Source organism: Panulirus ornatus, chromosome 56, assembly GCF_036320965.1.
Source record: "Panulirus ornatus isolate Po-2019 chromosome 56, ASM3632096v1, whole genome shotgun sequence".
Classification (NCBI taxonomy): Eukaryota; Metazoa; Arthropoda; class Malacostraca; order Decapoda; family Palinuridae; genus Panulirus; species Panulirus ornatus.
This window is the reverse complement of record NC_092279.1, coordinates 23,031,482-23,049,308: the sequence shown is the minus strand read 5'-3', so window position 1 is coordinate 23,049,308 and position 17,827 is coordinate 23,031,482. Positions and strand designations below refer to the sequence as shown.

At 37.9% G+C, this 17,827-nt stretch overlaps 1 protein-coding gene across 5 annotated transcripts in view; it reads left to right on the top strand.

The window, feature by feature from the left end:
* The window catches only part of Hus1-like (Hus1-like checkpoint clamp component), an 88,908-nt gene extending 71,160 nt beyond the window's left edge, over positions 1 to 17,748 (top strand). The window contains exons 1-6 of one of the 5 annotated variants that reach the window (XM_071694120.1): positions 511 to 1,174; positions 4,249 to 4,455; positions 7,878 to 7,990; positions 10,873 to 11,155; positions 11,684 to 11,803; positions 14,470 to 14,694. In XM_071694120.1, coding sequence (XP_071550221.1) covers positions 1,123 to 1,174; positions 4,249 to 4,455; positions 7,878 to 7,990; positions 10,873 to 11,155; positions 11,684 to 11,803; positions 14,470 to 14,558 — 864 coding nt within the window. In that variant the 5' untranslated portion in view covers positions 511 to 1,122 and the 3' untranslated portion in view covers positions 14,559 to 14,694. The other 4 variants (XM_071694118.1, XM_071694117.1, XM_071694119.1 and 1 more) reach the window with 4 other exon arrangements.
* The last annotated feature ends 79 nt before the right edge of the window (positions 17,749 to 17,827 follow it).

Genomic DNA, 17,827 nt, shown 5'->3' with positions numbered 1-17,827 from the left:
TTCTCAAATGTACATTTAGCAGAAGTTGAATGATCGTATGCAATAGGTTGTTATTGTACACACTCAACATGTGATAGTACGCAAATAAGGAACAGTACGAACATATACATAAGTAACATATACTATTTGTAAAGGTTTTGATAACATATTATGTTATAATAATTCCTACAGATGGTAGTTATAGATTTATTTACCGAGAATACTATTGCATCATTTGTTTAATACACTAAGGACCTCGATACCGTCAGTCTACAAAAAAAAAAAGTACAGTTTACACGTATGTTTTACACTGCAGAACTGGGTATTTTAGGTTAAATATATGAACAACTGGACTACTTGAATCTGGCAAGGAATAAAGAAGAAAGGCATATTATTTGAGGTAAAAGTACACAAAAAGCATCATAACATTTTATTAACACTCTCTCTCTCTCTCTCTCTCTCTCTCTCTCTCTCTCTCGGTGTTTACTATATTCAGGTATTCAGGCAGTAATGCCGGGCTACGAATATAACTTAACACTCGTGTTTGAAACTTGGTGATGAGACGACTGTGACAATGATTAGCCATCGTGTTTTAACTGTGGGTCCTGACTGGACGTAGAATTATTTTTCTTCCTTTCTAATCAAAGCCTTTTCCATGTTCATAACTAACAGTTCCTACAACAGTTTAAAACTTTTTTATAAGGTCCATGATAAGAACAGAAAGTCTCCTGTAGGTTTATACACGAAAGGAATATCATATTCTCGTGGAAGTTGATTGACATACATCGCTTATGGGATTAATAACCTATTCAACTATTATAGTCCGTAATTTGTCCAGTGAGGTCTGTTGATGGGAGACATATTGCTAGTCACTCGGAATAAGACGACTTTGTCTAGATTCGAAAAATAACCTTAACTAGATATAAAATGTACATAACAATGTGGCCTACGAAGCAAATGAGATGATAATTTGGACTTTTTTTTAGTATTCGCTTAAGATATTCGCTGATTATGTTTGTGCGTTGGTTAAAGAGTAATCTGATGAGAGAGTTCGCTAGATATGTTCGCTGCCTGGAATCCCATCAAAACAACCGCAAGAATTGACTTGTTTTCAGGACAACGTTATAACATTTCCCTGCCAAAATGAAGTTCAGGGGTAAAATGAACGATATTCTCTGCATCAGACAATTTTCAAGTAAGTGATATAGAATAAGTCGAATCTGGGAATACGAAACTTCTTAATTAATGATGATTGACTTTGTTTATCTTATTAGTAAAATGATTTACTTCTGTGTTACTGTTAGCGTAGAATATGGAATGATTAGGTTCTACAATTCAAATACGCTGGTACAGCTTTGATAGAGTTCAGAGAATACAATCACAGATGCGGAGCAAATCAGCTCGTTCCTCTCCTCTTCCTCATAGATAAAACTATAGCAAACTGTAATTGATGAGGCTGCTCTTTTTCGTACCACACCCTCCTCTAATCTAACTTTAGATTAATATGTTTTTAATCCTCTACCTCCATATCTTCCAACTGGGCCTTTGCAAACATGCAAACTACATTTTTCTAAGTCTTGAGTATTCTTCCAATTCTAGTTGGACAAGATAGGACAACATACCTTCATGGTGTAGATGTTAGTTACTGGCCGTGATTCAGCATGGGCCAGCCCAGGGTTGGACCTGCATGGCTTAGAATCTTGGGCAAGGTATTTAGCCTACACCCAGCCTAGGGGTTCATTCTTCCCTTGGGGTTGGATGATATTTAGGTACTGGCTTATCCTGGGGTGTGTATTTGTTTGCAACTATTCATGTGTATACTCACATAGGAGTAAAGACATGGTACAAATATACGAGGTTAAGAGATGGAGTTACATGAATGTAAAACTCTCCCTGTAACACACTTTTGGTAAAGTAATAATCACATATGGCTCAGATGGCATATATCATAAATGCTGCTGTTGCTGCATATTGTATTTTTTGAATTGTAGATAAACTACTTCTACTACTACTTATAATGATAATAAGGATAATGATTTATGATAATTATTAATGATGATACCCCCACCACTACAATATTGATACCACTGATATTATTCATACCACCACTACTAATACTTTTACTACTTCTGCAAATGCTACTACTACTACTACTACTACTACTACTACTACTACTGTTACTATTACTGCATCTACTACAGTTAAATTTTGGTTGGGGGATTGTCAATTTTTCCATTGAAATTTTTAGACATTAAGAATACTAGTTTCTGGAATTTTGAAGATTACAGCGACTTCTCTTCCATTGATTAGTTCAGCTGATTAAATATTGAGGTATAAGGAAAAGTGAATATTTATCAGAGTTTTAGTTTTCAGGATTTGTTCATATTTGAGACGTGTTTTATAAAACAAAGGATTTTCATTAAAATATGTTACTAAATCTAGCAGGGGTCATATGAGGAGAGATGTTTCTTGTGTCTGTGTTTGTAAAAAGGTAGATGAATATTATGATCTCCAAACAAATCTTTAAAAAAATGAGCCAACCTAACCGGCTTTGCCCTACCTAACCTAAAATATTATCAATAGTGATGACCATAGGCAGTAATGGGCAATGAATGAAAACAACACAGCCTTGCCATTTTCCAGGTAAAGAACCTGGAAGTATGGGTATCCATTCAAAGAACAGTGCAACCCATATTTCACTATTAACATAATTTCATTCATTATTTGGTTGAATATGGTAGCAAAACTTTAAAGATATTAATGAAAATAGTGACCTATTCAATCCAGAAAATATCTAAAACCCTTTGATATCTGTAGAAGAATACGAGAACCAGAATTAGATTTATCATCCAGAAAAATCTGTAGAGCAGTGACATGAAAAACAAGTATTTCACTTAATGTAGACCTTTTTTTTATTGAAAATACCTATTTTTTTCCAAATTTTATTTCCCTATAAGTGTGACAAGTCTTCTTCCCCATATATTTCCAAATAAAGTAGTGTAAGTAATTGCCAGTAAAGTTAGTGAAAGTGATTTGAAGATTTCAGAATAGCAATGTTGGACAAGGAAGACCTACTTTTAGCTTAGGTTGGCCATGAAAAATGAAAGAAACACCTTGATAGGATACTTCTTATTTACCAGAATTTCAAATAGCAATTACCAGTATAGAGAACTGGTAAAATTTAAGTTTGGGGGCTTCAGTACATTATTGGAGTTTTCATGTTGAAGCCTTGAAAATTGACAGATTTGTCTAAGTGACTGTCGCGTTTGAGCTACTGTTGTGCCTATAGTTATAGCTTGCCATATTGTTTTTTGGCCATTCCATTGGCTGTTAGTTGGAAATGAGGGTACATACAAAATTTGACATTTGAAATTATTGTAACTGACCAGGGAAGTGATTGCATCATAATTCTTTATATTTTAGATATTTTTCCTGTCACAAATAACAGCTTGATAAGGAAGGGCAGTTCTTGAAAAATGTGGGAAGATATAGTGTTGATGGTTGAAAATACCTAATAAGTTTGGCATTCCTCTTAGGTTATGGTCTGATTTATTAGGTAGAATACATAGAACTAAAATTGATTCAACCTCATCAAGTTTTGATATTCAAAATGTTGGTTAGAACCTTAACTAAACAGTGCCTAGTCTAACCATCATTAAGTTGTAATTTCTTTGTTTGAATACTAATGATGCTAATCCTACACTATTTGGATAAATTTCTGCAACTCATTCTTATACATGATATACTGTTATAGGATAGAAGTATCTGTACACAGTTCACACAAATCACAAGTGGGCATTGCTGGACTCTGCCCTCATGTTGTTTCACTGTGACTGAACTGTCACTTTCAGCAAGGTTTTACCATCATCAGTCAATGAAAAGGAGTACAATCTCATTGAAGAACTTACTCTTGGGAAGTCCATCATTTCCCAGCTACATGATGCAGTGTGGCCTTGAAGCTGCAAGAACCCCATAAAAGAGGTCCTAGGGTTATGTACTTAATGTGACACCAAAAAATACATACAGTACTTGTACATATTTGTTGCACCTTCATTTGTAATACCATTTTGGTTACATTTGATTTCATTCCTTACGCAGTTACAAAAATGTGACTAAATCTGATGTAATTTTATTATGATTAATAAAGTAACATATGAGAGGCATGATCCAGGGTGTTGGTATGCAGGTTCTCTCTCCTGGAGTTGAGTAATGCCTATCCTTACATCAAGTTCACATTCGTTGTCAGTTGAATGGATTACTGTCTTACAGATATTGTGGGCACTGTGGCTCGGTTAGCCAAGAGCTGTGTGCTGCGTATTACCAGAGAGCGATTGTTCTTCATCATAAATGAGGCTGGGGCAGTGGGAAATTCACCTGGGCTGTGGGCAGAACTTGACCAAGGACACTTTTTTAATGAATTTAACATGGAAGGTGTTTCACCGGAGAACAATGAGATATTTGTTGACCTCCAACCAGGTAATGTAAAACTAAATCTTTTTCTAAAGACAGATGTTGGTATTAGATTTGTTATTGATGATTATATACATTTTCCATGAAATATTTTCATAAAGGTAATTTTTTAATATCCTTTTTAAAGTATTCACAGGTTTGTTTTTAATGGTTTACATCTTGATTTTTTTCTTCATTATTTACTCCTTTACTTCATATGTAAATAGTGTACTGTGTACATTACAGTGAGATGATAAGAATTGAATATTAATTGTCTGAAAATGATACCTTGTTAATGCATAATATAAGTGGGTTTTTTTTTTTTTTATATACTTTGTCGCTGTCTCCCGCGTTTGCGAGGTAGCGCAAGGAAACAGACGAAAGAAATGGCCCAACCCCACCCCATACACATGTATATACATACGTCCACACACGCAAATATACATACCTACACAGCTTTCCATGGTTTACCCCAGACGCTTCACATGCCTTGATTCAATCCACTGACAGCACGTCAACCCCTCTATACCACATCGCTCCAATTCACTCTATTCCTTGCCCTCCTTTCACCCTCCTGCATGTTCAGGCCCCGATCACACAAAATCTTTTTCACTCCATCTTTCCACCTCCAATTTGGTCTCCCTCTTCTCCTCGTTCCCTCCACCTCCGACACATATATCCTGTTGGTCAAACTTTCCTCACTCATTCTCTCCATGTGCCCAAACCACTTCAAAACACCCTCTTCTGCTCTCTCAACCGCGCTCTTTTTATTTCCACACATCTCTCTTACCCTTATGTTACTCACTCGATCAAACCACCTCACACCACACATTGTCCTCAAACATCTCATTTCCAGCACATCCATCCTCCTGCGCACAACTCTATCCATAGCCCACGCCTCGCAACCATACAACATTGTTGGAACCACTATTCCTTCAAACATACCCATTTTTGCTTTCCGAGATAATGTTCTCGACTTCCACACATTCTTCAAGGCCCCCAGAATTTTCGCCCCCTCCCCCACCCTATGATCCACTTCCGCTTCCATGGTTCCATCCACTGCCAGATCCACTCCCAGATATCTAAAACACTTCACTTCCTCCAGTTTTTCTCCATTCAAACTCACCTCCCAATTGACTTGACCCTCAACCCTACTGTACCTAATAACCTTGCTCTTATTCACATTTACTCTTAACTTTCTTCTTCCACACACTTTACCAAACTCAGTCACCAGCTTCTGCAGTTTCTCACATGAATCAGCCACCAGCGCTGTATCATCAGCGAACAACAACTGACTCACTTCCCAAGCTCTCTCATCCCCAACAGACTTCATACTTGCCCCTCTTTCCAAAACTCTTGCATTTACCTCCCTAACAACCCCATCCATAAACAAATTAAACAACCATGGAGACATCACACACCCCTGCCGCAAACCTACATTCACTGAGAACCAATCACTTTCCTCTCTTCCTACACGTACACATGCCTTACATCCTCGATAAAAACTTTTCACTGCTTCTAACAACTTTCCTCCCACACCATATATTCTTAATAGCTTCCACAGAGCATCTCTATCAACTCTATCATATGCCTTCTCCAGATCCATAAATGCTACATACAAATCCATTTGCTTTTCTAAGTATTTCTCACATACATTCTTCAAAGCAAACACCTGATCCACACATCCTCTACCACTTCTGAAACCACACTGCTCTTCCCCAATCTGATGCTCTGTACATGCTTTCACCCTCTCAATCAATACCCTCCCATATGATTTACCAGGAATACTCAACAAACTTATACCTCTGTAATTTGAGCACTCACTCTTATCCCCTTTGCCTTTGTACAGTGGCACTATGCACGCATTCTGCCAATCCTCAGGCACCTCACCATGAGTCATACATACATTAAATAACCTTACCAACCAGTCAACAATGTATTTATACATGCTTAGTGTGATATTGCAACCTAAGGATTCCTGCCTTGGGGTTCCTGCAACTTCGAGGCTGTGGTTCGAGTGGGAGCAGGGAAAGCTGTGTTCCTTTAGGATAGGAAGGCCCTTAATGAGACTGTGCTACTTTCTGTCTAATAATGATGATAAAGCCTCATTGAAAGTAACTTCATGCTCACAGTATTATCACTCAGAGGTAGAGCTCAGGAATAGCTCTGTATACATATGAATATATACATCATTATCAATTTTTAGGTAGCCCTAGTACCCCTTTAACTGAGCTCTTGCAGCTTCAAGGCTGCCCTACATACAGGAGCAGGGTAAGATGAGCTCCTCTGGGGCAGAAAGGTCCTCAACAAAGCTATAATTCTTACAGTCAACTGAAGATACAGCTTCATTGATAGCTTCTTTCTTGTGGTGTAACCACTTACAGGCAGGGTTCAGAAACAGGCAGTGGAATTCCTTAAAAAGCAGTCCTATTTTCAATCCTATCCAATCTGTTCCTACACAGTTTTCTCCCACCTGATGCAAACCTCATTGTATAAGTCCTCTCATGCACAGATGACCTCACAATTATAATGCTGCACTCCATCACCAAAAACAAACATTCACACAGCTTGATCACTCGCCCACTTAAAACAGAATCTTGTATCATCACAAAAGCCATGAATAAACTAGATGCCCTCGGAATAATTAACAGCTCCAGTTTTGGATTGGAAAAAGAATCCCATGATATTTAAAAAGGCCTCTTTTGGTCCACCCTTAACTTTGCCTTGTCTGCTTGGCCACCCACCCTGTCAAATGCAAATATAACAAAGATGCAAATCTTTCAAAACAGAGTATTCATAGTAGTTATTGCCTACCTTGCAACCTCAAACATTTATTATGTACACAATGAAGCAAAGTATATCCGTACAGTCTCATTCTAATATTCTTGGCACTCATTCCTTTGCAATGGTACACTCTCTCACCCAAACCACTCTATACCCAACCATCATCCCCCAAGTAGAAGTAAATCTTATCCTGCTTCACACTTCTGCAAACAATGCATGCGGGTCCACCCTCCTCCAACAGACAACATTAGCATTGGCTCAACAACCTCTAAACAACTGTCCCCCCAACCCAGTCATAAACTTTTCTCCACCAGACATATATCCATCTGAAACTACACTCCCCAGGTATACATGATTTAACACCTTTTTATTTGCATTTTTGACACTAACCATCTCTCCAACATTACAAACATCATTTCAGCTTATCACAGGGTCCCTTATCTCCAGGTTTCTGTTTCCACACAAAAGAACCTGAGCACCTATTCCTCAGTACATGCACTCGCCATACAAAGACTGACACATACCATTACCATACCGCTTAACCTTTGGTTTCACCTGTTGGATATGACTAGCATCCAGATCACAGCAAGACCCCATTAGAAGAGGGTTCTGAGGCAGGAAAATAAGGTGAGGTGTCAACAGATATTTACTTTTTTGTTCTGCAGATAAACTTTCACGAACCTTGAATTCTCTCAAGTCAAGTCATGCAGCTGCCCGCAGTTTGAAGATAAAGCTCACTAAGAAACACAGTCCTTGCCTGACTTTGGAAGTGGAATTGGTGAGCTCTTTATCTAAATTAGTTAAACACATTTTAAACTAACTAGTTTATGTTTGTATATTCATCTTAATCTATGCCACTTCAAGCACTTCAGACAAGATGGCAAATACAGAATCTTTCCTAAATGCTTTTTCAACATTTAACCTTTATATATATGTGAATTTTCACAATTTTGGATTAATTTGCTCTGTTTCCCTTTCCATTGTGTTTGTCATCCCTAACTGGATCTCTGAATCAGACCACAAAGTCCCTGCATATCGTAGAAGATGACTAAAAGAGGAGGGAGCGGGGTGAAGGGGCCTGGAAATCCTCCCCTCCCCTTTTTGATTTTCCAAAAGAAGGAACAGAGAAGGGGGCCAAGTGAGGATATTCCCTCTAAGGCTCAGTCCTCTGTTCTTAACGCTACCTCACTGACGCAGGAAATGGCTAATATGTATGAAAAAAAAGATATTGGTTTCAGTGGCCAAATATGACCAGAAATAAGTAATTGTTAATGAATAATATTGAAGACCTGTCTTTAAGGTTAAAGATATAGCAGAATGCATAGTATCATGTCAGCTTGGTATACTCACTGATGACTTAGTGAGAAGATATGATTGCATTTAAAGTTTGGTTTTGAATTCAAGGATGTTAGAGGGTGTTAGAACTTATGTGTATACTTGATACACTGAGAACCAACTCAGGGGTAGTAACACTGTAAATGAACTGGATTACAAAAAATAGTTGCCTGATTACCAAAACAAAGTGAGTGCCCCTCACTAAAACCAATGGTACCTTAAGCATCCCATTCTAGAGATGAACGATAGATATATTTGTCAAAAGTCAATTTGCTAAGTGAAACTAGTTGTATGCCAAGACAGTGAAGCTCTAATTTGATGTCAATGCAAGCAACATGTTGCAAAATGAATTCATGAGCTTTGTAAATAAAGCAGGGGAAGTACATTGTGGCCAACTTCAACATGAAGTTGCACAAATTTAGACCAAAACACAAACTTTTCTTTTTTCTACCACGAGGGTCTATAGTTTTGTGGTGAATTTCTGAGATATGCTCAGGTCAGTAAGCACGATGAGGAAACAGTTTAGAATAGTCTCAAACTTATGAACTGTGTGGGGTTTCACTGTTGGTTTTCCCTTCATTTCATTCTTTGCATCACCAGTTGTACTAAAATCATAAGCATGTGGTGAAATAGAAGCAGAATTTGATGATAACATCTGTGACCGAGCATTTCTGGAACATTTTACTGGGTTTCACAACAGTCAACCCTCAGGGAACCTCTGTTAGATGTATCAAGTGTTTAGCAACACACTAGGTGCTGAAATGATTCAAGCTCATGCTTCTGCATATCAGAGTTTGTTTCTAACACAAGGTGAGCAGTTTGGTTGTCACCATAGAAAGATTGGTGTAATGAAGGAGCAAGTGCCTAAGAGTAAGATGCAGACCCAACTCAGGGAAAAGTAAAAGGAAGGACACTCCTGACCAAAAGCCTTAAAACCTACTTTGGTAAGACATTTGAAGGCTGAGTCCTTGTATTTAAGAAAGAAAAAAGTTACGTTTTCCAGATTTGTAGAGGAGTGGTGCAGTTTTTACTTATAGAAAAGAATGGAGAGAAAGCTAACATGAGGAAGAATTGATGAATGTTTTCATGGGAAATATAAACAGGCAAAAGAATTCATGGGAAATATAAACATGCAGAAGAATTTAGAAGAGATACTGGAAGCACAAAAGTCAGGAAAGTTTTCATGGTATGAGAGGACCAGGAGTTATTACACTAAAAAGAAACACTGCACTAGAGTTGCCTTCTGCCAGTGGTCTGTTAAGGATAAGACACTAAATGCTGGGAAGCGTCATTGGAGTTCAACAGTTTTGGAGACTTTTGCTGAGGCCACTCCGTTGAGGGAGTTCTTGGAGGGAACAGGCATCAGAGATATGTATGAAAAGTATGAAAAAATTATCATAAATATTCAAAGGGTCTCCCTGAATTGTTGAATAGATTTATAAGAAGCAAATTATAGGTAAAAAGCAAATGATTAGAGAGAAGAACTTAAAAGTTATTGAATCATTGGAGGATATTTGGCCCCATATACAGGTTTCATAGAAAATGGTCTGCTATCCATATTTGTGCATACCAAACCTCTTAGTACACAATAATATTGCGAGGTAAGTTGAGTATTTTCAATTCTTCTTTGAGAGAAAACCATGATCCTGTTACCCCATGTCTAGTGGTTAAGCAGAATCATCAGCTGTGACATAGCAACCACTGCTGAATCATTTATTTCAGGGGGGTAATGTAAACAGAGCTAGATCACTTCCCTGAACCTCCCAGTAACCCCACTTCACACTGTCCCACTTTAGCAGCACCCAAAGCCGTTTTCAATACGTGTTTTTGGTAAGCATCATTACATGAGATATTTGAATCATATGATTCATTGGGTGATATAAGTAAGCTTATTGTGCCCCTCTCTGCCAATCGATAACCTTTACTTCGTCCCATCCCACTCAAGCAGTGCCTTACAGTACCTTTTTCTGTAAGTTTTCCTTAAACATTTAGATTATATCTTAACAGAGTGTGGTAATTAGTGGTAATCTGTGTCAGGTATAGACCACACATTAAAGGTAGATTTGGAAACTTTTTGCGCAGGAACTTCATTCCTCTTATTGCAGGGGGGTTCAGTTGCTTGTATAACAATATATTGCTGTAACAGATTCCAGGAACATAACCCTATCATTAAGCAGTCATAGTGGTAGATAGCAACCTCCTGCTTTATAGTAGCATTTCATTTGGACATCTTTGGGCTGTTGTCAGATTAATATGGTGTCTGGTGATATAATAATGTATTTTTGTACAACTGATACATATTCTGTAGCCCTCTTTATTTTTCAGCCATCATTAACAGTTCATTTAAGAAGAGTAGTGCATGATGTTCCAGTACAACTAATTCCTCGACGACAATGGCATTTGTACCAGGAGCCAGAGATGCCTCAGTTTGATGCTTCTGTGTACCTGCCTCCTCTTCGTCAGCTAAAGCATGTGGTTGAACGCATGAAGACACTCTCAGCATATGTTACCCTTGCTGCCAACAGACGTGGTACATTGGTTATTTCTGTATCTACTGACATCGTCAATGTTTCTACTCATTTCAAACACCTGGCTGTGCCAGTGTGGGGTATGTATTATTTTTGCTTATTTTATTAATCTTGAACTTATTACTTAATTGTATCTGTTTCATTATCTTTTCTCCTTTTTAAGTTTTCCAATTGCACAAGAAGATAGTTTATGGAGGACTGTCTGCCTATCACTCAGTCACCATACTTTGCATACTTCTTCATATTTGTTCCCCAGGTGTTCTTGGACTCCATCAGTGAGAAGTTACCTTCACTGAGAATTTATTAATGGCAATAAATGAAGAGGGATATGGTCTCTCCTTGAAGAACTTTTCACTCAAAAGATGTCCATTGTTTCCCTGCTCCTGCTTAGAGTGCAGTGTTTACTTTAAGAACTTGTGTCTCCTATCTATCTATTGTTTCCATAACTCTCAATATCCTTAAGAACCTAAATTTTTCCAGTATTTGTATGTGAGTGCTTTTATTCATTCTTTTGGCATAAGGTCACCCATAGTATGAGACCCTCTTTTCAGAGCAATGAATCTTGATTCTGTAGCCTCTTGGTGAAATACAGTTTTCTTGGATTTCAGATGGGCAGGAGTATAGTGATGAATATGAGCCAGAAGAATTGCACTCAGCCACAGTAGATATTAAGAAATTGGCTCTTTTCCTCCAAGGTGATCAAGTCAACCCTACTAAGGTCATATGCAGTAAGTGATGATTATTTCCATAACTTTAACTTTCAATGTTGAGAATAATGATCAAGTATTTAATGAGTACAGCACATTACTTTGGTTGTTTACATTAACAGCTAGTGTTTTGTCTAACTGGAAGCCAATCCCTGTGATTAAGAGTTTATAATGTCCATGAACATTTCATCTTTAGCTACAGTTTGTAGTCTACATGGGATGAGGAAAATTTGCTCTCATATTTGCACCAGTCTGAGAAGCATTTTAGGGGTTTATTTGATATCATTATTAGATGTTGAAATAACGTACTTTACTTCCATAAGTGCATGCATGTATACTTGAATTACGAAAGTATGTATAAAACTTATGCATCTTGCCATGCATTTAAGTATGAAAAAAATAATGAGGGCGGATAGAATACAAATAATTGAGACTGTGTGCAAAGAGAACATAATCAAATGGTGATAAAGGATCATGCCAGAAAGATGCATCATCCTAGACTCTTAAAAAAAGTCAATACTTTAAGCTTTCTGGTAGCTACCCTCAAAAATTGTGAAACAGGTTCTTTTACTGGGATCCTGAATGATCAGCATAAATCTTTAGGACACATTAGCATATGCCTATAGCAAAAAGTTTCAGGTAGAGCTAGGTTCCAATTAAATCCAAGGTAGCAGTTCCTGGTGGTCCGGGGACTGGTAGAGCTAGAATGTTAGTGGGACAGGATTTCTGTGAATGAAGATTGATAAAGAGTAATAAGAGATGATGTCTTACAGAAGGTTGATAGCTCATACACTTTGAATATTAACAAGTGCTTCTCAGTACACACAGTTCCACTTGTAAGTAGTGAAAAAGGTTTTTTCATGTCCCAAACTTCTGTGTATAGGAGATTTGCAACAGTTAATTAGAACAAATTTAAGTTGAACAGATAGAATGTGTCCCATTAACCAGCTATTGTGGGTGATTGTTATGGGGTCCTTTTATATAAGTCCTCTAAACATAAGTTTTCAACATGTACTGTGTACAATAGCTGCATCACTGTTGTAAAAGTCACCTTCATACTGTATTCTTTGCAGGCAGGTTGATCATTAGGTTTGTTTGTGATGTAGAATTCAAGATGTGTTTTGCTTTGGAGTTTTTCTTCTAATGTATGTGTGTGTGTGTATGTGTCCCAAATGAAGATAGTTTTGGTATACTATAAGGGTCTTCATTTGAAACCAATTTTCTTGGACCACTCTTTATATTAACTTTTTCAGTCCAATCTGTGTTAAGAAATGGTCTTTCCAGGCTGGCTAATTTTAGCAAAATTTGGAACATTTGAAGAAAATTTTGTGAGCCAGCTAACAACCAAAGCCATTTGAACCTTGATTTAAGACTTAGATATTTAAGTCTTGGTGCAGTGCCACCATACCCAATGACTTACTGTAGCATCTGTCACTTTCATTTTCCTCTACTCTGTCTGGAGAGTGAGTCATCTTGTAATATATTCAGAATCACTTGTCATAGTTTCCTGATTTGTCCATATATGATAAATGGACATTACTGTCATCTGATGCCCACAAAATTATGTTTATGAATTCTCCGAAGCAGGATGGAAAACTTCTGTGTGAGAGCACATAACATCCTCCTACCATGGTTTACTTTGGGTAACTGAGCTCGCGGATGTTTTTGCAGGCTAGTTAGAGTTGTCATCTGGTGTCATCTGGCTTGTGTACAAGCTTCTAGTGAGTAAAGAAATTATCGGTTTCCCTTAGATGTAAATGGCAAAATTCAGAGTATGTGACGTATATTGTTAGGACTTTACTGAAATTAGTGTGCCATGCATTGTTACTGAGATCATATTGTTTAATTGCATCTCTGATTATATGAGCTTTAGAAGAGAACAAAGTTATAGCTTCCATCTCCATGATAATAAGGTTGACACTTCATTAGATTATCCTCAAGGCTTGCTTATGAAAATAGACAGAAGTGGGCTTCAGGGGTGCATACCATTATATTACTTTGGATTTGTGACTGCCATCTAAAATCACTGAGCAGAGCACTGATTTACTGTTTTCATGCTTCATAATCGATTAACAACCAGCACATAGTTCATCAATAGTAATGAGACTTTCTTCCTGTTCTGGCAAATAAGGCTTCTGTTTGGATAGAGATCACACTGCTAATGTTATTTTAAGGCCCAATCCTGTCAAAACATAATAAGCCTCTTACTCCCTTAAAAGAAATGGCCTCACTTTTACTGCTACACAGTTTGATATTTGATGGTTTACTTTTTTCATCCATATTATCTCTTGAAAATTATGTTCTTACTTTTTCCTGCTTTGTTTCTACCTTTCCATGGCTTTTCATTTATTTTTCAGTAATTTTCTGTTTTTTCTCTCATGCTAATTTTTTCTTTGATTCTGAATTCATGGTGTGGAAGCACATTGCTCAAGTAAATATATAAAACATAGTGTGTGGCTCATCAACTTCACTTGACATGGAGATTTGCAGTTGCTGAAATGTTTAGGGGAAATTCTTCTTGAGCCATCCTGCTGTAAATGTGGATAAAAGCTATACAATGGAGGCAAATAGTTATAATGATTATGTAGATAAGAGGATGTTGTTGGGTTGAAATATGAATAGAGTTATTTAGTAACACATGGGGTTAACATGCTAATAGATTGAATTAGTAATATGTTCATTCACAGATATTGTTGAGGGACGTATGATTCACATGTTCCTGTTGCATGATGATGTGACCTTGCAGTATTTTCTACCAGCAGCAGCAAATATTTAGCTTACCTCTGCTATATATTTAAGAAATTATATATTTTACTAGTCAAACAAATACATTATCTTAAAAAAGAGCTGCCCTTTTTTTATCCCTCAGAATATCATTGATAAAAATGTATATCCTGCAATGAACATGTTCATACCAAGCTGAATATCTGTAGTCTGTTGTTCTGAAGGCTTTGTAAATTAGGGTTAGTTACATAAGATAATCTGAGTTAGATGAACATCAAATGAGGTTATATTGGAGACTAAAATGGCTCAAGTGAGGATATTTATTTTTGCATAATTGCCCCAGGACTCATTTTTCAGAAACTCTAGCCACTCCAAGGCTGCACTACTTCCAGAAGCAGGGAAGTGAAAAGTTTTTCAATGAGACTGTACTCCCTCTTATCATCAGATGATGATACCTCCTTTTCAAAAGTGACTTTTCACTTGAAAGTGTATGCAGTGTAACTACTGCAAGGAAGACCATTTGTTTCTGCAAGTTTTTAACTTCCTATTTCTTGCTTTGTCTTCCATTCTATGTTTGGCTCTTAGAAGCAGAGAAGGCAAGGGGCTAGAAAAGACCAAGGAGGAGAGGGAAGGATGGAGATAGAGAGGCATCAGAATGGGTAAGAAGTTGGAATGGAACACATAGTGTTCCCTAGGTGGTGCTTCTATGTAATATTGGTGTCATAGGGCAATGTCTGATGAGTTTGCCTCTTGGTGGTGATGAGTTGAAAGCCTTTTTGCATTGGTTAAGGGTGTTGAATACTTACAGTTGGTTTGAGTAGTTCACCTTGGGTGGTAGGCATTAAAATCTACACCTAGATACATTGGTTGTGTTTGAGAATGTATCCAGGAGGGCATGTGGTAGGCTAAGAAATATGCTGGTGTTATGTCACTTCATTTTATGGTTAAGATTTCAAGAGAGCTATTACTGTTTGTAATCTGTATTGTATGATTGCTGGTGTTGGTGAATGGGATGTTATGCTTTATAGTATTATACATCCTCCTCCTTGTCCTTTCTTTCTTAGGGTTTATAGTTATAGAAGGGAGAGAGTTTGGATTTGGGTGTTTGTCTGGTTTCTTGGAGGAGGGCAGTATTATGTTGTGTTCTTAAGTAGGTTGACTGCTTTTGTGTGTTTACTTTTAATGTCAGTAGAGTTAAGTTGGTTATGTTTCATTATCAGTTTGAGTTCTGTGTAATGGTAGTAATAGTATCTCGGGGGTGCAATGGTGTATTTTACGTTGGTGCTTTTTGGATATTTATCCTGGGAGTGTGGAAGCTTGGATAAGTGTTTTGATTGATGTTTTCTGATTTATGCATGCCCAGTGGTCTAGCTAGTCCTTTATAGAAGGTAGTGACACAGTATGAAGGTTGTCAGAAAGATGTTTCTCGTGATGGGGGTCTGGCATTGTGGGCAAATATACTTGGGTTAACATTACCAGCTTACATGAATAGCAATATGAGTTATAAACATTATTATTAATATCTTACTTATTCACATTCACTCTCAACTTTCTTCTTTCACACACTTTTCCAAACTCAGTCACTGACTTCTGCAGTTTCTCACACAAATCAGCCACTAGAGCTGTATCATCAGTGAACAACAAGTGACACTTCCCAGGCCCTCTCATCCACAACAGACTGAATACTCGCCCCTCTCTCTAAAACTCTTGCATTTACCTCCCTAATCACCCCATCCATAAACAAATCAAACAACCATGAGGACATCACACACCCCTGTTGCAAACCGACCTTCACTGGGAACCAATCACTGTCCTCTCTTCCTTCTCGTACACATGCCTTACATCCTTGGTGAAATCTTTTCACTGCTTCTAGCAACTTATTTCCCACAGTGATTGTCAGGTTGCTCGCCTCTGACCCAGGTAGCTGTCTCTTCTTTCTGCCTCAACATATGTGGATCACTGACATTCTGACAACAAACATACAATCTCTCCTGCTCACACATAACACTTAAAAACACTTCGCTCACTCAGCTCATTCTTTGTAACTAGACTTTCTTGTGGTGAGCGCTATGAGCTAGACCTGCTTACTGGCAAAATGGTACGAGTGTTAGAAGTAGTAGGCAGGAACATTAGGCAGTAGCATACAGTAGTAGGTTGGAACAATTAGCAGTTGATGGTACAAACATAATGTAGGAGCCTCTGGAAATGCTGCACTAGAGTTGCCCTCTTTCAATGGCCTGCTAAGGGTGAGGCATTAGAGTTCACTGGTCATGGAGACTTCTTCCATGGCCACCCCCTTGAGGGTGTTCCCAGAGGGAATGGGCATCAGAGATATAGATAGACATGCACCCAGTTCTTTGCAACATCTCATTTTTGCAAGCTCATGTTACAGATCCAGCATGTGTAACAGTGACAGAACACAAAATGACCAACAAGCTTTAACAATTGCCCTCCTAGCTCAGTCTTAAAGAACAGCCTACCAGATATACAGCTGTCTGAAACCACACTCCCTAGACAATCATGAGTTATACTTTCCCATCTACCCTCCTAACATATCCCATCCCTACACTACTACAAACAGCTTTAATACAATCCAGGATCTTTCATGCCCACTATGCAACAACACAATGAAGACTCCAGATATGTAAGGTTAGGTGGTGTTTTAATACTAGATTGAGAAAGCTGCCCATCAGGTAATTTCAGTGTGTAAGGTTTGCCAGTGTCCTGCTTGATGGGAAAGGGAAAATCTCCCCATAAATACTGAAGGAATGTGTAAAGGCACTTACTAGGGCAATTGAAATATTGTTCATTGTCACTAGAAGGGTTAGTTCTTAAGACGTGGAAGAGGGCAATCCAGAGGCAAATGTTTTGTCATATATAAGATAGGTGAACAGAAATTTTTTAAACTTCAAGCCAGTCTTACTAACACGCATGTTTATAGAAACAGGGAAAGAATATGGACAACTTTTGGCTTGGAGAAACGACCTAAAAGGGAGGCACCATAGTTTCAAGAAAACAAGGTTATGCATTATGAAATACTTGGACTTCTAATGTCTGATGGGATGAGCTCCGTCTCAGATCAGAGAGATAGATGGGTAGACAGACTCCACCTGCAAATAATTACAGTGTGAAAAGTCATCTCTGATAAGGCTGTGTCATTGTCAATGGACAAAGAAAGCGTTAAGTCTCATTGAGGCATTTTGCACTTGTTCCCCATCCCTGTTTGGAATGCAGTCTCAAAGCTGCAGGAGCCCCATAAAAAGAGGTCCTGAGGGTGTATGATTAATTTAATTATATTTACATAATCAAACATTAAGAACA